This window comes from Halichondria panicea, chromosome 15 (genome assembly GCF_963675165.1).
Source record: "Halichondria panicea chromosome 15, odHalPani1.1, whole genome shotgun sequence".
Lineage (NCBI taxonomy): Eukaryota > Metazoa > Porifera > Demospongiae > Suberitida > Halichondriidae > Halichondria > Halichondria panicea.
Genome location: NC_087391.1, coordinates 5,082,390 through 5,108,106, shown reverse-complemented (window position 1 = coordinate 5,108,106; position 25,717 = coordinate 5,082,390). Strand labels below are relative to the sequence as shown.

Here is a 25,717-nt window from a genome sequence, read left to right as displayed (position 1 = left end):
CAATGATCTTTACCATTTCTGCACCCCACCCCCATCAGTCAGAAATCTGCTATGGCGTTCGCTAGAGACGATGCAGCAGCTAGACTGGAAGGCTACGAGCCTCTGGACTTGCACCAGAGCGGTGATGTGTGTTTCACACTCCAGACCCATGATACTGGGCCTGAAGAGGAGGAGGCCAGTCGTGCACACGTTATGGAGGAAGTACTGAGGTCCCCCAGACTGGCCAGTGCTGTCAAGGAGGTATCTTACTAGTGTCTGCAAGAAGGCAAAGCTTTACATAGCATCACAAACTCATACGCCTGGTACTTGCTTCATGCTTACTAAATTATTGGCATTCCTTGTAATTTAAAACGTAGATCTAGGTCAAGATTTTTAGCTTCTCTTAATTTGTCCCAAATTTCAACAAGGGGCGTGACAGCTTGTATGTAGCTCGTACAGCTACAAGCTAAATACATGAGTTGATGTACGTTTAATGAGCCATGTTGTAGGTTGCTGCCGAGAGCAGTAGAGAGGTAAAGGATGTACAAGCTGAAGCACAAGCTCTACTGGAGGAGATAGCCCACAATATGGCCGTGCCTGCAGTGAGGACACTGGCCTTTGCTCTCCGGATGGCACTTAGGAGGATTTTGCACGGAGTGTATATTAACACTGCTGGACTAAAAGAGGTGGGGGGTTGTAAGGGGACTATGGGATGGTTGCCTGGGGACTATGGGATGGTTGCGGGACATTTTTTATAATGCATAATGCAAGGATACACTAGTAGCATATAAGCTAACAGAATGTGTGGCCTATAAAACAGAAGATGTGCCTTAAGGCCACCATACACCAGGCAACTTTCAGGCAATTCCGTTGCCTACAACCTGACTATCAGAGCTTATGAGTTTTAGTGTCCATAATATGGGATGGTTATTAATTTTTACTACGAGTGGCATGACTAATGTTGACTGCCTTCCCTTCCAGCTTCGAGAGCTTATGAAGGAACGTGCAGTGGTCCTACTCCCCTCACATCGTTCTTATCTCGACTTTATCCTCGTCACTTTTATCATGTTCAACTTCAATATGAAGCTGCCGTGCATTGCAGCTGGTCAAGGTGCGTCATGTCACACAGAGAAGAAAGTGCTTTTTAATAAATATTGATCCCATTACACAGATTTCATGAATATGAAAGGTATCACTGGATTTCTACGGCGTAGTGGAGCGTTCTTCCTTCGTCGGACTTTTGGCTCAGACAAGCTCTATAAGACAGTGTTCTCTGCGTACGTACAGACATTGCTGTGTAGAGGAGTCCTACCAATGGAGTTCTTCATCGAGGGCACCAGGAGCAGGACTGCCAAGATGCTGCACCCTAAGCTAGGTAGGTACCTCTGTGTGTGAGTGGCTTTTCTTTCCACGTTGGAGTAGACAGCCTCGAGTAAAACTAGGGCAACACGGATGGTTATTCGAGGTCTCTTCCGTTTCCAATCCTGTGTTTGCTAGGCAGCCCTTACAAATACAATTCAACCACATGTTATTATTGGATAATTCATTGTCAGATTTCAATTAAAGATTTGTCACTATTGTATGTGATTGATTCATTCTCTCGTCTTTCAGGCCTCCTCTCGATGGTGGTGGAACCATTCCTGGATGGGAGGATATCAGACATTCACTTGGTCCCCATTAGCATCAGCTATGAGCGAACACTGGAGGAGGAGCTGTTTGCCAGAGAGCTACTGGGTGTGCCCAAGCCAAAGGAGTCCACTGGTGTAAGAGTTGATCATGGCTTATGTTAGAGTGAATAATGAGAACCATAGCCCTGTACATAATAAAAGTTAGTGCTACTACATAATTTTAGTATTGTGCAGAGGGAGCATCCTTTTATAAACTATAGCTGTGTACTATTTAAGTAAGTGAGTATGTCATGTATTGCTTCAGGCGTTGCTCAAGGCAAGGTCCATCCTCACTGAAGATTATGGATCCATATATGCCACCATTGGCTCTCCCATCTCTCTGCATGACTTCTGTGCTAGTAGAGGAGTTAGTCGCGTCCCCCACACCATGTATCCCAAGTGAGCAACCTTAACAATCCTCGTTAGTATAAAAACTATGCATTGGTATCAACAATGATTATTCAGACACGCTTACCCTCCAAACTGTTACCTCCACTATCTAATCTCAATATTTGACGCTGATAACTTGTTTGCAGGGATATGTCAGTAGTACTGTCACGTGAGCGTGATGTCATCCTTGAGCTAGGTCATGTGATCCTCAACTCCACCCACCATGGGATGAGGATATTCCCCTCCTCGCTGGTGGCCACAGTCATGCTCCAATGTTGTAGAGATGGGATACCACTGACTGAGTTGATTGTGAGGGTGGAGCAACTGAGAGAGGAGACGGTAGCTCGTGGGGGAACTGTCCATTGGATCACTGGTGGGTGTGTGCATATAGGGCTTGTAACATGTGCATGTACGTAGGTGTAGTTCCGTATATTTTGTGAGCTTTTTTCTTTTGTTGGTGGTGATAAGACAAATCTCTTATTATTCCCAATATTGATGTATTTTGTATGTACAAACTGTCTCTATTCCATACAGACTACAGACTGTCTCTATTCCATATAAACTGTGTCTCTATTCCATACAGACTACAGACTGTCTCTATTCCATACAGACTACAGTCTACTGTCTCTATTCCGTATAAACTGTGTCTCTATTCCATGCAGACTACAGACTGTCTCTATTCCATATAAACTGTGTCTCTATTCCATGCAGACTCTCGAGATGCCGTGGAATCGGCCCTGACTATGCTAACAGTTGCCCTGACAGTGGACAGTGGCAAGGTAGTGAAGATACGGACTGGACCTACACACGAGAGACTGCAGCCTGTGGCCACCTCTATTGAACAAGTCAATCAGACGCCATTACCCGTGGCCTTGTTTGAGGGAATCAAGCAAGAGGCGTTCGTTCATCTGGTCCTAGCTCACTATCGTAACCAGCTGCTGCACCTGTTCCTAGTGGAGGGATTGGTCGCACTCAGTCTCCGCAGAAACGGACAGACAGGGAGCCACTACACTGCACCCATCAGCAAAAGTATGTTATGAATGAAAATGTAATTCTGTAGCTCTAGTCTTGTTGTTTTCTGATTCATTTTCAGAGGTGGCGTTGCAGCGGTTTGAAGGACTTCATTGTGCACTGGCATGTGAATTTGTTCTACCAAAAGCTCCACCATCACAGGTATGCCTCTAAAAAATTAATACTCATCACCCCCAAATATTATGACTATTTTGTCTTTGTATATAGGTGTTTGAGGATTGTCTACAAGCCTTTGTTGACAGAGGACTTGTCCAGGTATCAGACTCCTCCCAACAGATAGCGGCCACCATCCAGGGCGAGGAACAGCTGTCTATGTTTAGTGGAGTCATCCTTCCGTTTGTGATTGGTAACTGGGTTGTGTGTGAGCACTTGCTGTCGGTAGGCGAGGGAGTGGAGACTCTCACTGGGACAATCCAGGGAGCACAGCAGCTGGCAGCAAAGTGTCTGCACACAGGTACGATGTGTGTGTATGCGTGTGTGTGTGTGTGTGTGTGTTGTGCGTGTGTGTGTGCGTGTATGCGTGTGTGTGTGTGTGTGCGTGTGTGTGTGTGTGTTGTGTGCATACTAGAGTTTGACTTATTGTTGCTTTCTTACTGGCAGGTTTGATAGACACTCACGAGTCCCTCTCTTTGGGTATAGTGAGGAATTGTTTGGCATCTCTCACACAGTGTGGTCTCATCTTACGGCCTATTAGGTACACTCCTCTGTGCTCACTGTGCTCACCTTACAGTAATGTTAGAGTACTTGGTTATACATGTACCTCATAGCTCAGAGGAACTAGCCAATGTATGTGTAGTTTGTGGAAAATGTCAAATTGTGATACTTGCTGGTTGTGTTGTGTTTATGCCAATATTGTAGGGGTCATGTATAGGTACATGTGTGTGTGCATATGGATAAAATTGACAATTCATTTCAAACTGCAGTGAGTTCAGTACTGGACGTGACAGACTGGTAAAGGTGGCTCACAGAGACAGGCTGGCTGCTCTCTCAAACACACTAGGTACAGTACAATAATTATGATCCCAGTCTAGCTATCATTTTACATCCTGGCCGGGTGACTGATATAATTATTTATTTCTCGTGCAGGCTCTGTAATATTCCCATGGGAACACAAGCACTCCAAACTGTGATAAACTGATAGTGATCAACATTTGGTTTTGTATTGTGTCTGTGTGTGTATACTACGCTGTTTACATGAAGTGGTTTTGGCCTACAATTCCCAAACCGAAATTTCTTCAATAGAACGGCAGAAGAAAAAACTAGATAGGTGTGGCTTGTTGATAACGGCCACGCCCACCTAATGGCTCTAAGTTGAGTAGGATGTCTTGGTTTACAGAGCTAGCTGGGAAGGCTGAGGCCCTTCTCAATCAAGTGGATCAAGCAGCATCAGAGAGTCTCAAAGATTCAGGCCTCAAAACCCCTCAGAAGCAAGCAGCTTCATCAGCCACCATAGAACCCCCATCACGTGTACGTGAACCTCATGTCCCTTACGAACCAACTGTACACACTACTAAGCCTGGACAAGGGGCTGCTGTAGCTCAAGTCCTGGTGGGAAGGACACCTCAATCACTTGTCGCTAAGAAACAGCATTCGAATGAACCGATACACACATCAACTCCGCGCAAATCATCATCAACATCTTCTGTTGCTAATGACGATAAACTTCTTGAATTTCTCAACTCTCCATCAAACGTTAAAGAGTCAGTTTCCTCTCGACCAAGAACTCCACAGACACAGAAATCTCGAAGTTCGTCACACGCTACAAAATCGTCTTCTCTTCCCCTGTCCAAACCCGTTGTCCCTGTGTTATCACAACCTCATCTAACCAGTGGAAACAATGATACTGTACCTAACACTCCAGTTACAACTGAGGACGAATCACAACAGGAATCAAGTCCACCTCGAGAAGAGATTGAACTCAAAGACGATGCTGTTATGGCAGTTACAGTGGAGGAGAGTCCACCATTAGATGAAGTGCCCTCGACTGACATGCCTGATAGTGCTACAATGATCGAACACCTACCTAAACCTGACGTGGACTTAGAAACAGAAAATAGTGAATCGCTGGACAAGAAAGAAATTGGTGTTCTAAAGCAGACAATTTCTAACTACGAACTTGAGAACAAACTTTTGAAGAGGGAGATTAACTCATTAAATGAAGAGCTAGCTGCTCTATTAAAGAAGACAACTGGACACGAGGAGAGAGTATCCCATTATGAGAGTGAGATACACGCACTGAGGGAGCAGGCATCCAGGACAGATCACATGATCCGACAGCTGAGGTCACATAACGAGGATCTCCAGGCATCGCTAGAGGCCAGGGACTCGCAGATCAGTGTGTTGAGAGCTCGACTGTCAGAGGCTGATCGGAAGGTGGAGGAGCAGCAGAGACAACTGGCAGCTTCCGACAATGAAAAGCAAAGGTCAGAGTTCATTGTACTGCATGTACTGTTGATTTTGAGAAATATCCCCATCCCCGACTTGTGTAGTAAGGACATAATGTTAGGTTTTTATCGTTGATTTACCATGGTACATTATTGCTTTTGTAACACATTGCATTGGCTATTATAGTGTGTGCGTGTGGTCACTGTTGGTTATATTGTCTGCCCATGCAGGTTCCTCCAGGATGCAGGTCTGAGCAGTACAGCTCACAGCCACGCACTAGACTCACTCAAGGCACAGCTGCACCAACATCAGACCCTCCTCCAGCAAGAGAGGGTGGCCCTCCAGACTAAACAGCACGAGTTCGCAGACAGAGAGGGTAAACTCCGGGCCGAGTTGGCACAGGTGAGTACCATACACACACAGTCATGTGTAATGATGGCCTAGTATATAGTACAATTATATAGGTGTGAAATATCCAGTCAAAAACGTGCCTAAATCTGACAAGCCTTAGTACAAATGTGGTATTTTGTGATAATTATATTGTAAATTATGTGTTTTTAGTTCCAATGTTAGTTGTAAAAATCTGACAAGCCTTTGTACAATAATATTGTGGTATTTTGCGCTATGTTATATGTATTTGAATGCAATTAAGTGTAAACCTCTCCTCACACACGTTCACAGGTGAGGGATGAGTTGGTTGGTCAGCAGCAAGAGACGGCCCTCACCCAGACCAGGTGTGGAGGGCTGCAGACAGAGACTCAGCGAGTGCAGCAAGACCTACTCTTGGCACGTCGGGAACACAACGAGTACAAACAGAGGGCAGCTGGCATTCTGCAGGTAGCGTGTGGGTATAACCTCACATCAACTTTGACCCCTCTATGAAATTAGCAGTAGACAGTAATGTACTTCCCTTCACCATATCAGTACTCAAAATTACAGCTTGAGGGAGTAATAATAATAAGTTGTTTTGTTAAACAATCAGTCACATACGCACAACCACTACAATCGCATGCAACGCCCCAGGGACAGTGATAACATCCATTGTATGATTTGTCTTTAAGACACAAGTGCCAATTTAGTCAATTTGTTAACTCTGTATTGTATTTCAGGCTAAAGAGAAGCTGATAGCGAGCCTACAGAGTGGAGAGGGTGGAGCAATGGGTGTGGTCAGCGAGGCAAGGCTGGAGGAGATGAGGTTAGAGAAGGAACACGTTCAAGCCCAGCTAGAGAGTGCCCTACAGAGCTTGGAGGGGTTGAGGGCAGAGGCACAGGTGTGTGGGTGTGAGTGTGGGGGGGTGTGTCAGGAGACTTGGTGCGGTATGTGCATTGTAGGCTTTGTGTGTGTGTTTGTTTTTTTTCATCTGGGTTGGGTAATGAGTGGCATCCTATTATTCAGTAATTAATAGCATTTCTTCTTTTCTTGTTTCTGTCCCCCCACAGAAGAATGATGACCGTCACAGTATGGAGGTTGGTAGGCTAGCAGAGCAAGTGAGGGTGTGTGAGGGTGTGCTGGCCGAGGAGCGGAGAGGCCACACACACACCCGAGGGGAAGTGACAAGACTCACGCAAGAGTTGGAGGACGTGAGAGAGAGTTTGCTGAGAGAGAAGACAACTACTGCAGAGTTATCACAGGTGAGGGAGAGAGGTGTGGCTAGGTAGGACTAGCTCCGATTGTAGAGCCTGATTTATTATTTCATTTTGTGTATTTTGTGCATTTTTCCAACGAGTACTTTCATGTTAGAACAGTCCTGTAGCAGATGTTAGTGTCAGAAAATCAGCTTTAAAATCTATCCTCCACCCCTCCACAATACACACACAGCGTAGTGAGAGTGAGCTGACTTCGTTGAAGGCTCAGTTATCGACCACCCTCTCCCCCAGTCGTGCAGAGACAGAGTCTCGTCTCCACGAGCTCACAGAGAGCCTCATCCACAAGCAGACCACACTGGAGACACTCAGCGCTGAGAGGAACTCACTCAACCTACAGCTCCAAAGAGTACAGGTATACGTAGTACCAGGGATCTGTATTCTATGCCTCTGTGATGTGTATACAGTAACTATGTTGTTATTTCCTTTGCACTGCATTAAGTCATTGTACCCCCCCCCCCCCCTCCACACACACAGGAACAACTGACAGAGGCACAGACAAGTCGGCCCACTAGCAACCACACAGCTGTTCTGATGTGCCCTGCAGGCCACACTGACTCACACAGAGAAGGTGAGAGATGAAGCCTCCACTTATTGTACCTCTGTAGTGAGATACCTGTAGTATTAAGTACATGCAACCCTTTTCACTTCGTTGAAACGTAAATTTAAAAAGCAGAAATGCTGCTGCATTTGACCTCAGGCGTGTAGACTAACGTAAATTTAAAAAGCAAAAAGCAGAAATGCTGCTGCATTTAACCTCAGGCGTGTAGACTAGTGTACAGAGCCTATACTTATAGTGTGGTCCCACTGTGTACACTGGTGACTGATCTATGTTTTCTATGATAAGGTAACTAAGGGGTCAAGTGAGGTTATGCATTAATTGTGTACCAGTATGTAGATTATTTTGCTGATATCATCCCCACATTCTAACCACCACTGTTCTTACGCCAGGTGCCTCTGTTCGACCGTTGACCTCTGTACTTTCCTCGCTAGAGAATGCCCCTTCTGACAGCAGACTCCATAATGTCAAGAGAGCAGTCAATACACTCGACAAGTTCAGGTAATGGAGGCTCAGGTTAATATTGTGTTTGTAAGTACATGCAGTAATACTGTGTGCCTGTACAGTCTCAGTAGAGTGTATGCTATACACGCTCATATGGAAGTGTTTTCTATTCCCTTCCTTGGTGCAGTATTCGTCTGGGTGTGTTCCTGAGGAGGTACCCTCATGCCAGACTGTTTGCCCTCTTCTACACAGTGAGTGCAGTACAGCACTAAGTATAAGTCCATCTGCATTTTAAATGAGCTGTTATATCTAATATTTCTGCTTAACATAATACCTTACTCCAATATAATTTATAATTATCATGTGTCCCACTACTGCTAATTGAACGTGTTCAATCTAATATTCACACTGTACTATGCATTCTTCTATACGTATACATGTACCTCTTGCTATATCATAATTATGACCGCCCCCTTCTCCCATTCTGCAGGTCCTACTCCATGTGTGGGTAATGGTGGTCCTGCTGACGTACACTCCAGAGGTTCATGCCGCCGCCACTGACCCCTTGCATATAACTTTATAGCAATAACTCACTTCTGCTGATTCAAGCATGCATGTGTTTCTTATCATGATTTTTTTGTGCAACCTTTTGTAATTAATCATGCAGGTTCAATGTTTATTTTCAAAAAACACTGCATGAGAGTTAACATAACCACACGAAATTATTGGTATAATATTATCATTAAATTATTTGCATCATCAAAATCAGGTGTTCATTCCTGCTGTACAGTACACAACAATTAATTAGGCCTATGAATATTCATCTTCTAGCCCCTCCTTGCCTCTTTCTGCAAAAACATGTACATGCTCACTAGACCAGTTCAATACAGCTGTGGGCAAGATGTACTTTTTCCTTTTCTTTCTTCTTTGTTCATCACCTGCTTTTTGTTTAGGTGAGATAGACTATAGTACTGTAGAATCAATATAATTATATGCTAGCTAACTTTTCACAGAAATGGATTCAGAGTGCCCCTCTGTGCTTGTCTATGATGAGGAAGGGACTGAACTCTATGAGTCAAACCTCCTCACACACCCACAGCTGGTGAGTACTTGCATATACCTTGCAGTTGAGAGCAGAGCAGGTTTATTTTGTCTCATTATTGTCAGGTTGTGAAGGTCGGCTTGTCCGTAGTGCATGGTTTGTCAGAGAATTCAGTGCGAGCTTACCCTTCTCTGGGGCTTTCTCCACAAGTGCAGTTATGCAGCTCTGGTAGCTTTAACAGCACCAGGGATCTCAACGTTGCATGGAGACAGGTTGTCATTGTATGATCAAATAGTAGTCAAGGTGTATCATGGCCCTGTTATTTGTTGTATTAGAATGAAAATATGTGGACTGTCTCCGTGGACACAACAGCCTGTGGTTAGTCAAGAAAAACGTCGAATGTCGATTGTGTATGCAATATTTTTCTGATAGCATTTGAGTGCTGTGTCAGCATTACCCTGCAGAGTTTGGACAGCGGTTGTGGAACATTGGAGTGGGTAGGGTACTTCCTCGAAGTCAGTCAAGGTAGACTAATAGTACCCCATGCATGCAGTATAACCAATGCGTACCCTCAAACACCATCACATCTCACACACCATCACAGCTCCACTGCTCCAATGGCTATCACAGCTCCACCAGAATCACAGCCTCACACTAAGCACATCTATGTCCCCCGACACTCTCATTCGCCATCTCCAGTGCTCCCTTCAAGTGGCTGTAGTGATCGCAGGTAAGGACATCAATTGATAATAATTATTATATTTTTTCTCGAGCAGATAACGAGCTGAGTTATACCACTATATATTTCAACCACGCTATTGATGTCTCCTACAGTATCTGCTCTCTAGTAAGTTTGTAAAGAATAGAGCTTTTTAACAGCCACTCAAGGCAATAATTATTAAGGGCCAGGCACCCAGGTCCCAAATGAACAGTTTGTGTAGAAAAACAACCCCCTCAACAGAAAGCCACCTCTGTACTAAACGGCCAAAATTCGTTCCCCAATGGTGTCTGTTATAGAGAGATTCTACTGTATAATGTTGTAGAGTTGCATGTGTTTTTTCAGTTGATTGAGTATTTATGAATATCACAGTGCTTGGTGGAAGTTCTCAATTTTTGCAGGCTGGGCTGTCTACTATCGAGTGTGCAAACTTGCTGGTGATAGATGTGGCTCTAACTCACTATGCCCTGATGTTGCTGACCTCAGCAGGACTGTACGTGTCTGACACTGTTTCAGGACAATTGGTGAGAGTTCATTGCAAGTTTCAAATGTAAATGTGTCATCGTATTGTCCAATGACATAATTATTTTGTACTGCAGATTCAGCAAGAGGTACCATTTATTATGCAGGTAAGGTGGTGATTGGTGTGTGACTAATTAACTTGTATTATAACTATGGTGACGCAGGGAGCATCTTTTATGGAGCAGAACTCTCTCTTTTGCCAAGATCTCATCCTCAGCAATGGTCAGTAATGTTGACTTCAACTGTTACTATACAATCTTGTTTTGCTTCAGAAATCCTTCAAGTGATTTCTTCGTCTGCGGACTCTGTACTTGTGTACTCCGCCCTCCCTCCCTACACCAACTGGACTGCACAGAGCACCCTCTGCAGTGGAGGATGCACTCAATTGTTTGCCGCCTACGATTCTCAGATAAGTCGCTTCATCACGGCCACAATTGGAAACGATTCTGTAAGTAAATAATTGACACACCTATTTCAAATGGCCGCCTTTATTATTATCTTGTGCAGATGGTTCGTATATCTGAGGATGAAGTACTGGGAAATGTCAGTGTTTCTCACATGTTCTACCACCCCACCTCTGCGTCTGTCTATCTGTTGGGCAGTCAGGTAACATGACGTGAATGTGATTATGTGTGGAGGAAGTATACTCTCTTTTTATTATGTTAATTTCCTGTGCTTTTGACAGCATGTCATAAAGAGAGCATAGACGAGAAATTGCGTTGATTTTAGTTTCTACATCTCCCATTAGGTGTGGATATCGGTGGACGATGGTGCTACGTTCACCTCTCTATTGGAGCTATCATCGCCAGTGATAAGTTACTCACACAACGATCAAGCCTTGCTACTCCTCACTGCCTCGGGGCAGATGTATCTCTCCCGGCCTGGAACACTGCTCCCAACCTTACTAGAACCCTTAAGCAACAACAACCTGACTATACACAACCTGACTAGGATTTCACTGGGAAGATCAAATTATTTCTGGAGGATTGATTTGATAAATAAAGTAAAATAATCTTCTATTGATAATTTTGGTAATTGCCACGTTTGTAGACAAGTGAGCCGATAAAGATCGAAGCTGAGGTATATCATAATTCATACACATGTGCAGTATTGTATAAGCAGATCACCCTTTGTAATACAGTAGAGTCAGATTAAAGTTTGTATTTCAACCATTGTAGTTCAATCTGTGTTACCAGATCACCTCTTTATTACAGCCACTGTTGGTGTTCCCAAGGTGACCTGTCACTGTTATAAACTGGTTTCACTGTACAGTAGTACTAGTATATGACTGTGTAGTACAAGTCAATGTGTGTGCTTGCTTTTATATAGGTGGTGGGACCCTGCACTCTCGAGTATGATAATGTCAACGCTAGATTATTGCACCTCCATGACGAATCGTTAAATTGTAACGCGGCAGATTTGGTTGGATACCGTGCTGATGAGGAAAGGTGATGTCACACAGATCCAATACGTACTTTACGGTCTAATGGGTTTTGTTATTATTATAGCATAGGAAGAGGTCTTGTCTCAGGCTCTTTCGGCGAAGATATTCTGATTGCCATGAGAAACCCAGTCAACGTTGGTGGTGTTGATGGAGAGTGGATGTTTGAGCAAGAGCAATGTTGGACCTACCTATCCACTGTAGCCGGTTTTAATACAGCCACACATGTTAGTTACCGTGCAATCTGTGTTCTAATGGCTGTCTGTGTTACATTATACACATGGTTATAGGAGCTGGATGTATGGGACACAGTCGAGCTGCAAGTAGTGGCTTCAACATCTGAGAGTAAGCACAAGTGTGCACATGTACTATCTTAGATCTGAGTTGAGCATAATAATATTATATTTAATTACCAAAAGTTGTACAGTGTGAGTTTAATAATTATACAGGTCAGCGACTACCCCGTCACTTCCTAGACATCACTGTGACTCTGGTGAGGGTGTGAGGATGTGGGATTACCACACTCTGTAACTTTCCCATGCAGGGTCACCCGGAGCTGTTTGATGTCATGACAATGTCTTTGTACACCCCCACCACTCACACACTCACCGTCCTACTCTGGCAGAAATATACGACCCATTTTCCCGTAAAATTGATTGCCCTTATTTAATTTTTCATCTATTTAAAACACACGTGCATACAGGTGCATTCCTCGGTTAGAATTTCGCTTGTCCATTGCTCCAGTTTGTGTGAGGATTGTGCCCTCATCTTTCTGATACGAACAAGTGAGTCACATCATATAAGATACAGTGGAACACTAATAGACAAAAATGTTGGCCATAATACACACGTGGCCTTTGTTAATTGTGAGGAGTTGTCTTGTACAAACTCTTCATTTGGGACCTAAGTGCTTGGCCGAAGTTGGCCTCTAGCTTCTTTGGGGCTTGGCTGTTAAGCCGGGTTTGACTGTCAGTAATTTAATAACCGTAAGTGTTCAATCCATGATGCAGGTTGTCCGAGTAGTAAGGAGCTCCAGTTTATCTACCCTTTCCGACAGTCTGGAAATCAGCGATACACTCTTCCTGTGCGTTCAGACCATGATAATCACATGATCTCACTCTCCCCCGATAGATCAACTATCGCCCACCCTCTGCATTGGGAGTGGCTATTCACTCATCCCCTCACGTCTACAATGCTGATCCAACCACTCTCACTCAATCACCATTCTCGGACGTAAGTTTGAGCCACAAGTACCTAATTTTGCAGTGACTCATATTCTTCATGTTCCCTACAATTGTAGCAACGTATAGATAAAAGTTAGTAGGATGTTTATGTTATCAAGGGCATATAGAAAGAGAGGGCATGTAACCGACTATCAACCCTACGTGCGAGCAAAAACTAAAGCCGGATATACTATGTACTGTTCACAAATAGATATTACTGTACTCCTCTACCGCCCACTTTAGGTTTTTGCTCGCAAGCTGTTGCATGCCCTCTCTCTTTTTATACGCCCTTGATGTTATGGTTGATTAAAAACATTCCTTGGTCAATTACAATAATTATACTGTAAACAGTTTCAACATTCCATGATCAAGTGTTTGTCATCTGCTCTGTGTATGCATTGTTTAGGTGAATGCCCAGTTGAAGCAGTGTCTACACAAGAGCAGCAGGTCTGTACATATGCGTCTATCCCAACCAATGTTGATATTCTCAACCCACCAGATATGAGTGTGAATGCACAGAGAGCCAATACACCACTTCTGATATCACTACTAGTGACTGTATTGGAGCTGTAAGTTCAACAGAGCCTGTGCTATGGTTCTGTTTCATGACCTCCTCCAGTCTCTAGTGCAGTACTTCCTGCTAGTGTATCTGCCAATTATTTCCTAACCTATCAGCATTGTCTGTACTCTGTTAGAACTGACCATGATACTTCATGCCAGACATACACTGTCCATGTGTAGGTGTACAGGCAGTTGTACGAGGTAGTGTTCCCATTGAACTTTTCCCTGCTCTTGACAATGGATGGCCTAAGAGGGAACGCTTCATTCATTGAGCTGGAGGAGCTCAACCAACGCTCTGACTTTATCCTCATCACTAATAATAGCCAAGTGTCAGCCATTCGCTTTAAGGTACCTGACAGTGTATGATAGGGATTTGTACACTGTATGAATGACATTATAAGTAAAAGGCCCAGCTATGCATGTAATATGATATAGACACCAATACCCCTTTCACTTTCTGTTCCTCATGTGTGTTGACACCATTGTCAGTGTGTGTGTGGTTTTGTGCAGGGTCCTGGGCTGTTCCATTTCAGAGCACTACTGGTCAACATTACCTCATTCTGTCAACTCTCAACCCAATTCACTGTGTGTCAACTGCTACTCCAGTATCACAAACAATACACTTATTTACTTTCAACATAAGTGATATAACATGTATTATACTGTAATACCACCACACCTCACACACACATGTACTTACATTGTATTTTTACTTTCCACATAAGTGATATAACATGCATTATATAATACCATCATGCACACCTCACACACACATGCACACACATGCACAGGTGTTTGTGGAGCGCGCCCCTCTACCTAAAGCTGTAGAGCTAACAGTCACCACCCTAACCACCATTGTGTTTGGACTCCTCACATTTATTGGCTATCTTATTCATTATTATCTACAAGATAACAGAAAGTACAAGCAAAAGCACAAGCAAATCACTACAACGGCACAGAACTGAAAACAGAACTGATAGTGCAAAAATCACTTAACGTGCACATTAATTTTAGGAAGTCTGTGAACTAGGAAATGTTGTTCGAATTTTAATTATACGGTACAAAATAAATGGTACAAAGTCAGTTCAGGCTCACTATACTCGGTTGCCAATTAACTGCAGATGCAGACGCAAATCCACACAAAGATCCACCATGGGCAGATCAGGCAGATGATGAAGTGAAGAAGATGGTTGGTCTGATTCTTCCTGCATGAGTGATAACAATCATAATGGTTTTGCAGAATCTGGTTTTATGGTTTTACTATGGATTTGTACCACTTCCTTTCAACCCTTAAATCTCTACATGTATGTACATGTATGTTGCGTGTACAGAAAAGCTCTGTACAGAATCCAAACACTTACACAACATATTGAGTAGTGACAGCTGCCGGAGCTTGGGTCACCACGACAGTCTGGTTCGTCTGCTGTTGCTGCACTATAGGCTGGTACGAGGCCGGAGGGTAGCCCTGTTGGGCATAGCCCTGGGGAGGGGGCTGGCCATAGCCCTGGGGAGGAGGCTGGCCATAGCCCTGGGGAGGAGGCTGGCCATAGCTTTGGTCAGGGGGTTGACCATAACCTGTAGGGAGAGACTACATAATTATTCATAATTATGTAGTCACAGACAATACAGACATTCTAATTCTATTTTATAGTACACTGACATAGGGTATTCTCCAAATTTTCGTAAATAATATTGATATCGATGCGAAATCAAGCATTTTAAAACAATTAGATATAATATTACTGCATGCATTGTTAATGTGCCGTTTCAAGCCACACAATTACAAACCACTTGCACTGATCGACTCTACAGCTTTACAGCAGTATTTACCTTGTGGTGGAGGAGGCTGCTGCTGCTGCTGGGCATATCCAGGGTCGTATGCTGGAGGGGGAGGCTCGCTCATTTTGCAGGCTGGAAGATTAGAAAGACAGAGCAACAGCAGCGACCAAAGAAAGAGTTCCCTGATCACATGTACATGTGATTGCTGGGTGTGACCATAATAAGTGTGACTAGCCTCGACTAAAATGTGCAGTCTAATTCGAGACATGTGTCACCAGCTAAATTCCAGGATCTACAAAATTTATACAGTACGTACATGTAGTGATTCTTTGTTCAACACCCAAGCAAATGAAGCATTATTATATTCTCAGTGCAATGCATTCATACATATACAGGTGCTTGTGGAGCACATCCCTCTACCAGAAGTTGAGGCGCTAACAGTCACTACCCTGAACGCAATACCATTATGTTGGTTTATATAATGGCATTGCGTTCAGACTCCTCATTATTTTTACTGGCTACATGTACCTTAATCCAATACAACAGAACAGGAAGCACAATGAATACAAGCAAATCACAACAGCTAACTGAACGGCAAACGACAAACGAGTGCAAAAACTGAACACTTAACATGATTGTACACTCACATGATTATAATTACTTTACCATAATGTCATTAAAAATGTCTCTGCACTACTAGTCTAGTGAATAAAAATGAAACTACTAACATGTACAGTTCAAGATCACTACATTAATTTTGATTGCCCATTGATCAACTAACAGTCTAACTGTTGATGATGCAGGCACAAATCCACACAAAGATCCACCATGGGCAGAACAGGCAGATGATGAAGTGGAGGATATGGTTGGTCTCTTTCTTTCTGCATAAAGGAGTGACAAATAATGGGTGTGCAAGTATTGTGCCAACAAAAGGAGTGCTAATTATATTTTGTAGATACGTTAATGTACAAGATTCTTTATGTGGTTACGGCTAATTAGTCACTACTGTGTGTGGGGTGATTCCGGCCTGAATATAGGAAATTCAATATTGTCTAGTAACAACACTACCTAGCCTACACAATGAATAGTATGAAGGAAGTCACATGCTACCTTGGTGGAAGGTTCTACAGCTACAGCTGTCGGTAGCTTAAGCTAGCCTCCTAATTATTTTGACCGAATCCAATGCACCCCAAAAACTTACACAACGTAATGAGTAGTGACGGCTGCCGGAGCTTGGGTCACCACTACAGTCTGGTTTGTCTGCTGTTGCTGAGCAGGGTATGAGGCCGCAGGGTAGCCCTGCTGAGGGGCATAGCCTTGGGGAGGAGGCTGGCCATAGCCTGTTGGGGAGAGGTGGTACATTGTAAGTACATACATGTGTGTACAATCAATCAGCAATAATTAAAAACATGACAATGATTTTTGTCTGATGTTGACATGGGAAATAGCCTCTGAATTTACCTCTGAATTCACTTTTTGTAATAAAGAAAAGCTAGCTAACTATTAAACTAGGAAATTGTAATCAAATATTTTTTCCCATACAGCACTCAACTTCAGATACCTATACTTACCTTGTTGTGGAGGCTGCTGGGCATAGCCAGGGTTGTATGGTGGTGGGGCGCCGCTCATTCTTCAACTGGTAGGCTCAGAATTCAGGGAAAAACACACAACACGTACTAGTATGCAACAACCAAAATGTCTGTCTACAACCTAAATTATTTCCTAGTAACTAGTTGGGCGGAACCTAACAATGGTTTGACAGCCCCTCCCCCTTTGTTACTGCAAACACTACACTACTCTGAAACTACCCTATATGTGATATGCACATGAACTGAGCTTTTTGCTTTGATAACTCCAATTGTAATGTTGTTAATTGTAGTTGTTTGAGTGCTATCCCTGCATTTTGCAGTAGATCTAGTGTGAAAAGTTATCAACAAAATCATCTACATTATGATCTAGCAGAAGTTCCAGCCTTTTAATAAAAGTGTCCGATATCCACAGATATCCACAGACTAGCCGCAGATGCAGACACAAATCCACACAAAGATCCACCATGGGCAGAACAGGCAGATGATGCAGTGGAGGAGATGGTTTTTTTGTTTATTCCTGTATAGAGAGATAAAAATAATCCGGTGCAACGTACCTCACTCAGCCTACTTTCAGTTTCAGTGCCGCTAAAATCTACTGAAGGTTCTAAAGTTAATGGAGGTACTCACACAACAACGTTGGTGACAGCAGGTGCAGCTTGGGCCTGGACCACCACTGTCGACTGTGTCTGCTGCTGCATACCATATCCCTGAGGAGGCTGACCATATCCCTGAGGAGGCTGACCATATCCCTGAGGAGGCTGAGCATATCCCTGAGGAGACTGAGGTTGAGCATATTCCTGGGGAGGTGCACCATAGCCTGGGGAAAGAAATGCATAGTTAAGGGGCAGGGCTGCACTGCTAGAGCTACAGTGCATCGAGTAGAATGCCAAAAATGTGTGAGTAGTTGTACTTAAATGTAAATATCTTATGATTGGAACATTTTACTTTTGATAAGAAAATATTTTCCAGAAATACTTCAGTTCCGGAAATAATTGATGTTACACACATTTTTTTTACGATCACCCCTATTTTCACCTAAAATGATTTCCCACTACAATAAGGAAATATTTTTGAATAATGTTGTAGCTTATTCATTCACCTACACAATGGTATCAGCATAATTTCTTAGAAATGTTCCAATCTTGAGATACAATTAAGTAAAACTACTCACTTATTTTAACATTCTATACTCCCTAGACTGGATGCACTGTATATAGCTTGCATGCTATCAAAAACTCACCTTGAGGCGGCTGTTGCTGCTGTTGAGGTGGAGGCTGCTCGTATTGAGGAGCTTTTTCACTCATCTTGTTCCTGGAGCAAGTTAGCTCAGTCTATCTGAAAAGTGGAGGTATAATTTAAGAAGACGATTTCTTAGGTATGGTGTTAGCAAAATTAGGGTGACTGCAAAATTTCAATGAGGGTGGTGTGTTTTTATACATTGAGGGTGCTTTCGAGGGTGTCTTTTTTGCCATTGAGGGTGCTTGCTAATATAATGAGGGTGTACTTTCTGTCAGTGAGGGTGCTTGCTATTCTTATGAGAGTGTACTTTCTGCCAGTGAGGGTGCTTGCTATTCTTATGAGAGTGTACTTTCTTCCAGTGAGGGTGATCATCACTGATCTTATGAAGATGTGTTTTCATACAATGAGAGTACTCACTGATATGATGAAGGGGCTTGCTATTATATAGCTCTTTTTTTGTGCCAGTGACTCTAAGTGTGTAAACAAAACTGGGAGAGTCCCTTGCTTGCATATGTATTGGACTGTGTCAGAGGAAGTATACGACAGGCGCAGTGCAGCTCAAGCGATTAGCCTAAATTCAGCTATAACACAGGGCGTGGGCGAATAATTAGTATTCACTGCGCCTGTCGTACCTCCTCTGGGACTGTGTACCATTTTGTAAATATAGCTGGTAGGGGGGAGTCCCTTGCTCGCAATATTACTGCACCACATAATTATGCAAACATTTGCAATATGTGAGTCGTTAAGGGCACCAAAAAGCATGGAAACAAGCAAGTGGGGAGAAGACTATGTCAATCCGTCACAATGTTGTAGACACTGTATTTATTTATATAGAAGATACATTCACCCGTGTGTTAATCATTATAGACCACTCTAAAATATAGACTCTACATATACACCTTTATTGCTGTACAAGATCATTCTGTTAATAAATTGGTGTACAAAGGTATACAAACTGTTCTGTATTATGTCGTGGACATCTTTTTTCACCTCCAACCAATTTCATTCCGCATGCATGCATAGTAAAACCAGGAACAAATTGCATAATCATTGTACTGACCCAGTGTGTATGGCTCTATATCATTACATAAACCACCTTGTCATTAACATGGAAAATATTGCACTACTTTAATAGGCCAGTAGCTTTAAAGAATATACATTATGCAAGTGAATAATTTTGTGACAGATTGACATACTCATCAGGATGTCCTCGCACACTGCTAAGTAGCTATTAAAGCTAGCTTTTTGGTGTTTGCCCCGGCCAATCGTAGCAACTTTTAGAGGTCTAGGGAGCATGCAAGCAAGGGAATCTTGTTTCTGGTGCTGCCCTTTAGCAACTCACACATTGCATGTGTGCATGTGTGTAGCAAGCAAGGGCCCCCCCTCCCAGCTTTGTGTTTACTTACATCATGGTACACAGCTAGTCCCGCAAGCAAGGGACTTTCCCAGCTTTGTTTAGATCATGGTACACACTCAGAGTCACTGGCTCAAAGAAAGAATGAGCTCGTATGATTAGCAAGCACCCTCATCGTAGATCAGTGAGTACCCTCAATGTATGAAAACACACCTTCGTAAGATCAGCAATGACACCCTCACTGGCAGAAAATTCACCCTCATAAGATTATAGAAAGCAATGAAAACACACCCTCATTGAATTATTGCAGTCACCCTAATTTTGACACTAATATCACACTATAGATCTATACCCATGCATTTTGTAGTAAATCTAGTGTGAAACGTTATAAAAATTAAACAGTTGTATAATTATTTTATAGCTATATATAGATCCAGCCTGTGTCCGATATCCACAGACTAGCCGCAGATGCAGACGCAAAGCCACACAAAGATCCACCATGGGCAGATCAGGCAGATGATGAAGTGAAGGAGATGGTTAGTCTGTTTCCTCCTGTATAGAGAGATAAAAATAATCACGGTGCAACCTCTTATTAGCCTACTTTCAGTAATTAAATGGTCGGAGCCACTGAAATCTACAAGAATTTCTGAAGGCGCTTAAGTTAGTGGAGGTACTCACACAACAACTTTGGTGACAGCAGGTGCAGCTTGGGTCTGGACCACCACTGTCTGATTTGTCTGCTGCTGCATAAAATATCCTTGAGGAGGCTGAGCATATCCCTGAGGAGACTGAGGCTGAGCATATCCCTGGGATGGAGGGTAGCCCTGAGGAGACTGAGGCTGAACATATCCCTGGGATGGAGGGTAGCCCTGGCCCTGAGGAGGTGCACCATAGCCTGGGGAGAAAAATGCATAGGGGGCGGGGCTGCACTGCTAGAGCTAGCTAGCTAGCTATCAAAACTCACCTTGAGGCGGAGGCTGTTGCTGCTGTTGAGGTGGAGGCTGGTCGTATTGAGGAGGTTGTTCACTCATCTTATTCTTAGGGCAAGTTAGCTCAGTATGAAAAGTGAGAGAAGGCGATTTCTTGGAAGCTTGTATATACTCCCCTAGATACCTTTGCGCATGTGCAAAGTACCCAGCCATACACCCACGCATAACTAGATCTAAGTACATAATTTATGTGGAAGAAAAATCAGTTGCTGCCCTTAATTCACTTCAGATCAAGTCTCCAAGAGCTATGGCTGTTCAGTATGCTTCTGCACCTCCTCAATGTGAGCCAATTCTCATCACATCATTGCTACAAAGTCAGAGAATCTCCCCTCTCTCCCCCTCTCTCTCTCTCTCTCTCTCTGTAGGTCTCCCTGCTGCCTACCCACCAGCTTATCCTTACCCCACACTCCCTGGACAAGCACCAGCAGCTCCTGCTCCTGTCATGCAACAGAGCCAACAGACTGTAGTTATTTCACAGCCTGCTGCTACAGCTGTCACTGTTAACAACAATCTCCAGTAAGCCAAATTGAGTAATAAGTAAAATTATCTATTATGCCTTTGCAGAGACAAGCCAAACCATATTTTTCATCTACTCATCACATGCATTTGTCCTTGGTGGATATTTGTGTGGTGCATCATCTGCTGTGTTAAAGGCTGCTAGCTGATCTGTCATGAGTACTCAGGAATCGAACTATGTTAAACTGCTTTATTTGTGTGTTGTGCTGTAGCTATAATTATAATACAGTACATAATATTATTCATGATTATTATGTTCAATCTCTGTGCAAAAAGTCAATTCATCTTTAATATATACATGTACATGTAAGTGTAAATGTTAAAAGGTTCATTCTAATCTTGTATACTTATATAATATACATGTACAGTACAGGTAATTCAAGTAAGTCATATACACACCAGAATAATTCATGTTCTAAGGGAGAGGGTCTGCAGGTCTATGCATTGTGCCCATCACCGAGGCCGCATTCCCACGCTGTATATACTAGCTGCGACTGAGTGTTGTTCAATTTGACCATCCCCCAGTGCAAGAAAATTCAATGTCATGTGACACACAGGGGTACATGCATACGTGTAAATGAATCCATATTGAGTCAAATCGTCTCTGTTCCATATCTAATACTTTGGTCTTTTTGCCTTGCTCAATCCAGGAGCCCTGTAAAAAAAAAAAAATACATGATTCATGCTAAAACGTAAATACAATTCTCACCTAGAGTCTTCTGACGGTCGTTTCGCCTTCTTAGCTTCTGTCAAGAACTTGTTCAGTCCAAATGGATCCTCCTCCACCGCTTTCTCAAACTGGACCGGCCCCTCTCGCGACTGATCAGCATCCGCACCGGAGAATCCACGGTCAGGTTGGAATCTAACAGTGAACATAAGTTGGTATCAAAAGTAACATTACAGTTAGTGAGTATTATCACAAAATAATATGGTCATGAAATGACAACGTATAGTCGTTATAGTAACAGGTCTTAGAGAATTAAGCACCTGCTGGTTTTGATGAGTTTCTCCACATCGTCCCCGTACACATCCTTGTCGACAGCCTTGCCAGGACGGTAAATCTTTTCAGCCAGGTTAGCCCCAGCTCTCCAGGGCTTATCGTACACATTGTACATATCATCGTTCCCTCCAGAAAACCCTGAGGCCAGCCCCTGTGTGCGTGTGAGATATTAACTTCCACATGTCATGCGTATGTGTTTACCTTTGACTGGTTAAAGAGCCGCTGATCAAACTGGGCCTCTTTTGAGCCAGCTGCTGAGGGAAGGCCAAGAGCTATCTTCTCAGTCACGTCCCTGTCTTTGTCTCGGTCCATTTTCGACCTCTTGTCCGGGTGGGCTTTGGCAAGTCGTCGCTGCCTCTCTCTCTCCTTGTGCCTGTCGTATCGAAGCTGGTCCCTCTCTTGGATGTCAGTAGACTCGTCTGCGGACAAGGGGGAGTTAGGAAACACGAAAAGACATTACAATGTACAGTACTCTAAGGTATGCAGACTATCAGATTGTACATGTATGTGTGTGGTATGTACACAAAAGCACCAGGTGTCTGCTGGCAGTACGAATAAATTACACACTACATACCTTCATTGGCTGGAGCCCTGATGCCAACTCTAGCATCTCTGGCCTTCTGTGCCAGCTGTCGCAAGGTATCCTCCTTCTTCTCACGCTCAATGTTGGCCAATTTTCTTTCCATGGTTGAACGAAGTGCAATGGCCTTACGTGCCTGTGTGTGTGTGTGTGTGTGTGTGTGTGTGCGCGTGTGTGACAGGCTTCACATAGCTCACTATACAATGCTATCTGATTATCAAAGAGACACACGACCCACCTCTCTGTCAGCAGTGTAAAGAGATTGAGCAAGTTTGGCAAAATTGTCGTTGATTGTGTGATCCTGTAGGCCACGCCCATCAGCAGCTAGACGTTTGTCCAGTGGTATCGTGTAACCCTACAGGCAAAGGAACACACAATAATTATGAGTAGAACCACCTCCAAAAAGAACGAGAGAGGTCACCTTTGGGTTCTTCCAGTTGGAGATGCAGGGAGGGATTTTCCACTCTTGTTGCTCTTTCACCGACACCTACAGTTGAATAACAGGCATCAAATGTGCTCTTATTTATACAAAATACATAGAGTGTAGCTTTAAGATAACTATAGTGTTAAGTGCATCTTTGAATGGCCACAACTTTTATTCCGTTGGTCCAATTTCAAAATTTTTATGATTTTCTGAAAGCTTAGAAAGAGATGTTTCAAATGACGTGTTAAAATTTCGTAGGGCCCATAATTGGCATTTTTCGCCTATGGACCATGGGCTATAATCCATGGTATTTGGCCGAAATTGGGAAATTCCGAATATGAACATAGATGACACCATTTGAAAGGTCTCGTTCTAAGCTTTCAGAAAATCATAAAACCGTTGAAACTGGATCGACGGAATTCAAGTTACATGCACAACTGTAAACTGTACTTGCTGGCTAGTTTTGGAATAAAGTTTGCAGGCTTGCCAGTGACTGTGTATAGCACTAGTATGTATGTGTACACTGAGCATTTATATCAGCCAATGGATCGTACCTTCCTAGTAGGAGAGTGCAGTACAGGTGCGGGGGGTGAGGGGGGACCACGGGGGATCTTGGTGTTGGTCTTGAACTTTGGTGGATCCATTGGGTCTTTCTGAGCTTCCACCATTCGAATAATCCTCTGCTGAGCCCCTGAGTTGTAGGAGACTCCTTGCTGTGCTGGAGTATAGCGGATGTACTGGGCAGGGGCTAGTTTGTCTGCCGCTCTCACTGGGAGTGCTGCGGTCACTTTCTTTTGGACTAACTTCTCAAGAGCTAGTCTTGTCTCCTCGGTTGTCTGTGGAGTGGGTCAAGAGTTAGCATGGCATTATCAACCTCACGTTACATAATTAGTAAAGAGTAAATTTAGCCTGCTGACGAGGCTGAACAGATCACTGATAAACTAACTGGCCACTCATGTTAGTATTGCATTTAGTGGCGTATCAAGTGTAGATCTCTATGCACATAATAGACATCGACTCATCCACTTAGCTTTAACGTACTTAATGTACTCCAATCAACAAACACACTTAACTGTGTATAAACACAACTATAAAATTCCAATCTGGCTATTAATAATAACTTCTAAGCAACCTTTTCTATCTCCTCATCGTCAGGCTTGATGAGTTCCGGGTCACTGGGTCGGACGTCACGTTGCACCATAGCAGAGAGAGAGCTGTGTATCACTTTGTCCTTACGCTGTCCTAGTCGTGCCAGGGCGTCGTAGCGTACCTTCCCAGAGGCGTCCAGTTGGAGGGGAACAATCGCCTTAGAGGACTGCGTGTGTGTGTGTGTGGGGGGGGCATGTAAGTGGATTAGATGAATACAATTATGTGTTCAGAAACTAACTGTACCTACAGAAATCATAATAGAACATTAATATTGAATTTTGAGAGAAAATTGTTTAGTATGTGTTACATGCACTTGCAACCAATATCAACACAATGCTTCCACGGCCCCGCTGTTCCTACCAATATCAACACAATGCTTCCACGGCCCCACTGCTCCTACCAATATCAATATCAACACAATGCTTCCACGGCCCCACTGCTCCTACCAATATCAATATCAACACAATGCTTCCACGGCCCCGTTGCTCCTACCAATATCAACACAATGCTTCCACGGCCCCGCTGCTCCTACCAATATCAACACAATGCTTCCACGCCCCGCTGCTCCTACCAATATCAATATCAACACAATGCTTCTGCGGCCCTATTGCTCCTACCCAATACAGTAACAGTACTAAACAAACCGACCTACCTCTCCCTTTATGTTGCTCTTGGCTCCCATGTTCAGAGGGTACTGCGCCACCATGATCTCAGGGAAGGCACCTCCGTCGCCATAGTCATCCAACGAGCGAGGTATCCACCCCTTTCTCTGTCCGTACGGAGGGGGCTCCTTCCGTGCCACCGGCGCACTCACCTGGGAGAGGGGGAGGGTTGAATGAAAATTATTGTACAGTATCACCATTTGTGGTTCAAATTGTAGTTACAGATAGAGTACATGTAGGTATACCGATAATAATTTCGAGATTCTTACTTACTGAGTGATGTGTACACATGTATATGCATACGTAAGGGTAAGGTCAAATAAATGGGTGTAGTAAATAAGATGATGGGTGATGGAGGCATATACTCACATTCTGCTGGTAGATGTGGTCGATGCTGTGAGCTGTGTCCGCCTCCAGCTGTGTAGGCTTGGGTAGCAATCTGGAGTGATGGAGAGGTAACAATTTACAACGAATATTTATTGGACATTGGAACTGGGGGTTTTCCCTCACTACAAGTTACATGCTTGTACCAACAAGACAATGTAATAACAAACACACACTAGGGGTTTCCCCCTTTATACCTGATAGATCGTATACCTGATTGTATACAACATAGATCTACTACTAATAGTGGTTTTGGTGGTGGTACACACTAGCCTATAGCACACTCATCAATAACATTTAGAACCACTTACTTTGTTAGAGACATGGCCGGCTAATAGAAGTCTTCACTGATCTTGATCGACCGGACACCTTCACGATCACCACGTTGTGTTAATGTTCACATCAATGATGTACAAAGAGGTTGGGTTTAGTACATGTGATATCT

General features: G+C 43.5%; 7 protein-coding genes and 1 long non-coding RNA gene across 10 annotated transcripts; 4 read left to right on the top strand and 4 right to left on the bottom strand.

Moving 5' to 3' along the window:
• LOC135349211 (dihydroxyacetone phosphate acyltransferase-like) lies at positions 1-4,284 on the top strand. The gene is made up of 13 exons (XM_064547714.1): positions 1-240; positions 489-665; positions 961-1,090; positions 1,151-1,354; positions 1,591-1,742; positions 1,912-2,045; positions 2,183-2,409; positions 2,748-3,065; positions 3,130-3,209; positions 3,276-3,522; positions 3,669-3,762; positions 3,992-4,068; positions 4,155-4,284. The coding sequence occupies exons 1-13, from the start codon at positions 52-54 to the stop codon at positions 4,196-4,198; spliced, it is 2,073 nt and encodes a 690-aa protein (XP_064403784.1). The 5' UTR covers positions 1-51; the 3' UTR covers positions 4,199-4,284.
• Positions 4,285-4,321: 37 nt separating this feature from the next.
• Positions 4,322-8,822, top strand: LOC135349210 (golgin subfamily A member 5-like). Its single transcript, XM_064547713.1, has 10 exons — positions 4,322-5,491; positions 5,684-5,855; positions 6,135-6,290; positions 6,563-6,724; positions 6,894-7,085; positions 7,273-7,452; positions 7,575-7,668; positions 8,049-8,157; positions 8,288-8,351; positions 8,591-8,822. The coding sequence occupies exons 1-10, from the start codon at positions 4,389-4,391 to the stop codon at positions 8,681-8,683; spliced, it is 2,325 nt and encodes a 774-aa protein (XP_064403783.1). The 5' UTR covers positions 4,322-4,388; the 3' UTR covers positions 8,684-8,822.
• A 137-nt stretch (positions 8,823-8,959) lies between these two features.
• Positions 8,960-14,677, top strand: LOC135349399 (uncharacterized). Of its 3 annotated transcripts, XM_064547927.1 has the most exons (27): positions 8,960-9,053; positions 9,114-9,202; positions 9,268-9,414; positions 9,478-9,520; positions 9,575-9,667; positions 9,747-9,872; positions 9,919-9,989; positions 10,262-10,384; positions 10,460-10,489; positions 10,547-10,604; positions 10,655-10,830; positions 10,890-10,988; positions 11,131-11,385; positions 11,433-11,462; positions 11,712-11,830; positions 11,891-12,050; positions 12,114-12,168; positions 12,273-12,316; positions 12,368-12,469; positions 12,527-12,608; positions 12,834-12,907; positions 12,955-13,056; positions 13,453-13,493; positions 13,546-13,615; positions 13,788-13,955; positions 14,118-14,192; positions 14,399-14,677. In XM_064547927.1, exons 1-27 carry the CDS (start codon positions 9,002-9,004, stop codon positions 14,570-14,572), a joined length of 2,658 nt encoding a protein of 885 aa, XP_064403997.1. In that variant the 5' UTR covers positions 8,960-9,001; the 3' UTR covers positions 14,573-14,677. The 3 variants fall into 3 exon arrangements, with proteins under 3 accessions (XP_064403997.1, XP_064403998.1, XP_064403999.1); XM_064547928.1 differs by lacking the exon at positions 11,433-11,462; XM_064547929.1 differs by lacking the exon at positions 14,118-14,192.
• Positions 14,528-15,598, bottom strand: LOC135349400 (uncharacterized). Its single transcript, XM_064547930.1, has 3 exons — positions 15,438-15,598; positions 14,969-15,182; positions 14,528-14,812 (listed from the first exon to the last, which is right to left on the bottom strand). The coding sequence occupies exons 1-3, from the start codon at positions 15,508-15,510 to the stop codon at positions 14,719-14,721; spliced, it is 381 nt and encodes a 126-aa protein (XP_064404000.1). The 5' UTR covers positions 15,511-15,598; the 3' UTR covers positions 14,528-14,718.
• Positions 15,586-16,216, top strand: LOC135349402 (uncharacterized). Its single transcript, XR_010398913.1, has 2 exons — positions 15,586-15,694; positions 15,782-16,216. It is a non-coding gene; the product is annotated as an uncharacterized LOC135349402 (long non-coding RNA).
• On the bottom strand, positions 15,927-17,118 carry LOC135349401 (protein SPEC3-like). Its single transcript, XM_064547931.1, has 3 exons — positions 16,958-17,118; positions 16,588-16,726; positions 15,927-16,267 (listed from the first exon to the last, which is right to left on the bottom strand). The coding sequence occupies exons 1-3, from the start codon at positions 17,013-17,015 to the stop codon at positions 16,171-16,173; spliced, it is 294 nt and encodes a 97-aa protein (XP_064404001.1). The 5' UTR covers positions 17,016-17,118; the 3' UTR covers positions 15,927-16,170.
• A 2,702-nt stretch (positions 17,119-19,820) lies between these two features.
• Positions 19,821-20,693, bottom strand: LOC135349365 (cell death-inducing p53-target protein 1 homolog). Its single transcript, XM_064547899.1, has 3 exons — positions 20,533-20,693; positions 20,247-20,463; positions 19,821-20,120 (listed from the first exon to the last, which is right to left on the bottom strand). Exons 1-3 carry the CDS (start codon positions 20,597-20,599, stop codon positions 20,027-20,029), a joined length of 378 nt encoding a protein of 125 aa, XP_064403969.1. The 5' UTR covers positions 20,600-20,693; the 3' UTR covers positions 19,821-20,026.
• A 901-nt stretch (positions 20,694-21,594) lies between these two features.
• Positions 21,595-25,711, bottom strand: LOC135348650 (SNW domain-containing protein 1-like). Its single transcript, XM_064546928.1, has 12 exons — positions 25,584-25,711; positions 25,258-25,327; positions 24,879-25,040; positions 24,210-24,392; positions 23,632-23,913; positions 23,075-23,140; positions 22,892-23,008; positions 22,648-22,789; positions 22,275-22,492; positions 22,061-22,224; positions 21,783-21,935; positions 21,595-21,728 (listed from the first exon to the last, which is right to left on the bottom strand). The coding sequence occupies exons 1-12, from the start codon at positions 25,595-25,597 to the stop codon at positions 21,689-21,691; spliced, it is 1,611 nt and encodes a 536-aa protein (XP_064402998.1). The 5' UTR covers positions 25,598-25,711; the 3' UTR covers positions 21,595-21,688.
• Between the last annotated feature and the right edge of the window lie 6 nt (positions 25,712-25,717).

What these genes read in the sequence shown, in the direction of transcription:
- LOC135349400 (XM_064547930.1), bottom strand. Translation starts at nt 15,510, where the DNA reads ATGAGCGAGCCTCCCCCTCCAGCATACGACCCTGGATATGCCCAGCAG. An exon ending in GCAGCCTCCTCCACCACAAG is followed by an intron (nt 15,183 to 15,437) that starts GTAAATACTGCT and finishes CTCTCCCTACAG; the next exon opens with GTTATGGTCAACCCCCTGAC. An exon ending in GTCACTACTCAATATGTTGT is followed by an intron (nt 14,813 to 14,968) that starts GTAAGTGTTTGG and finishes TCACTCATGCAG; the next exon opens with GAAGAATCAGACCAACCATC.
- LOC135348650 (XM_064546928.1), bottom strand. An exon ending in AGAGCAACATAAAGGGAGAG is followed by an intron (nt 24,393 to 24,878) that starts GTAGGTCGGTTT and finishes ACACACACGCAG; the next exon opens with TCCTCTAAGGCGATTGTTCC. An exon ending in ACGATGAGGAGATAGAAAAG is followed by an intron (nt 23,914 to 24,209) that starts GTTGCTTAGAAG and finishes CCCACTCCACAG; the next exon opens with ACAACCGAGGAGACAAGACT.
- LOC135349401 (XM_064547931.1), bottom strand. Translation starts at nt 17,015, where the DNA reads ATGAGCGGCGCCCCACCACCATACAACCCTGGCTATGCCCAGCAGCCT. An exon ending in CCAGCAGCCTCCACAACAAG is followed by an intron (nt 16,727 to 16,957) that starts GTAAGTATAGGT and finishes TCTCCCCAACAG; the next exon opens with GCTATGGCCAGCCTCCTCCC. An exon ending in GTCACTACTCATTACGTTGT is followed by an intron (nt 16,268 to 16,587) that starts GTAAGTTTTTGG and finishes TCCTTTATGCAG; the next exon opens with AAAGAAAGAGACCAACCATA.
- LOC135349365 (XM_064547899.1), bottom strand. Translation starts at nt 20,599, where the DNA reads ATGAGTGAACAACCTCCTCAATACGACCAGCCTCCACCTCAACAGCAG. An exon ending in GCAACAGCCTCCGCCTCAAG is followed by an intron (nt 20,464 to 20,532) that starts GTGAGTTTTGAT and finishes TTTTCTCCCCAG; the next exon opens with GCTATGGTGCACCTCCTCAG. An exon ending in GCTGTCACCAAAGTTGTTGT is followed by an intron (nt 20,121 to 20,246) that starts GTGAGTACCTCC and finishes CTCTCTATACAG; the next exon opens with GAGGAAACAGACTAACCATC.
- LOC135349399 (XM_064547927.1), top strand. Translation starts at nt 9,002, where the DNA reads ATGTACTTTTTCCTTTTCTTTCTTCTTTGTTCATCACCTGCTTTTTGT. An exon ending in AGTGGCTGTAGTGATCGCAG is followed by an intron (nt 9,873 to 9,918) that starts GTAAGGACATCA and finishes TTTCTCGAGCAG; the next exon opens with ATAACGAGCTGAGTTATACC. An exon ending in AGGTACCATTTATTATGCAG is followed by an intron (nt 10,490 to 10,546) that starts GTAAGGTGGTGA and finishes ATGGTGACGCAG; the next exon opens with GGAGCATCTTTTATGGAGCA.
- LOC135349211 (XM_064547714.1), top strand. Translation starts at nt 52, where the DNA reads ATGGCGTTCGCTAGAGACGATGCAGCAGCTAGACTGGAAGGCTACGAG. An exon ending in GATGCTGCACCCTAAGCTAG is followed by an intron (nt 1,355 to 1,590) that starts GTAGGTACCTCT and finishes CTCGTCTTTCAG; the next exon opens with GCCTCCTCTCGATGGTGGTG. An exon ending in AGCAAAGTGTCTGCACACAG is followed by an intron (nt 3,523 to 3,668) that starts GTACGATGTGTG and finishes TCTTACTGGCAG; the next exon opens with GTTTGATAGACACTCACGAG.
- LOC135349210 (XM_064547713.1), top strand. Translation starts at nt 4,389, where the DNA reads ATGTCTTGGTTTACAGAGCTAGCTGGGAAGGCTGAGGCCCTTCTCAAT. An exon ending in TCCGACAATGAAAAGCAAAG is followed by an intron (nt 5,492 to 5,683) that starts GTCAGAGTTCAT and finishes CTGCCCATGCAG; the next exon opens with GTTCCTCCAGGATGCAGGTC. An exon ending in TACAGCTCCAAAGAGTACAG is followed by an intron (nt 7,453 to 7,574) that starts GTATACGTAGTA and finishes CCACACACACAG; the next exon opens with GAACAACTGACAGAGGCACA.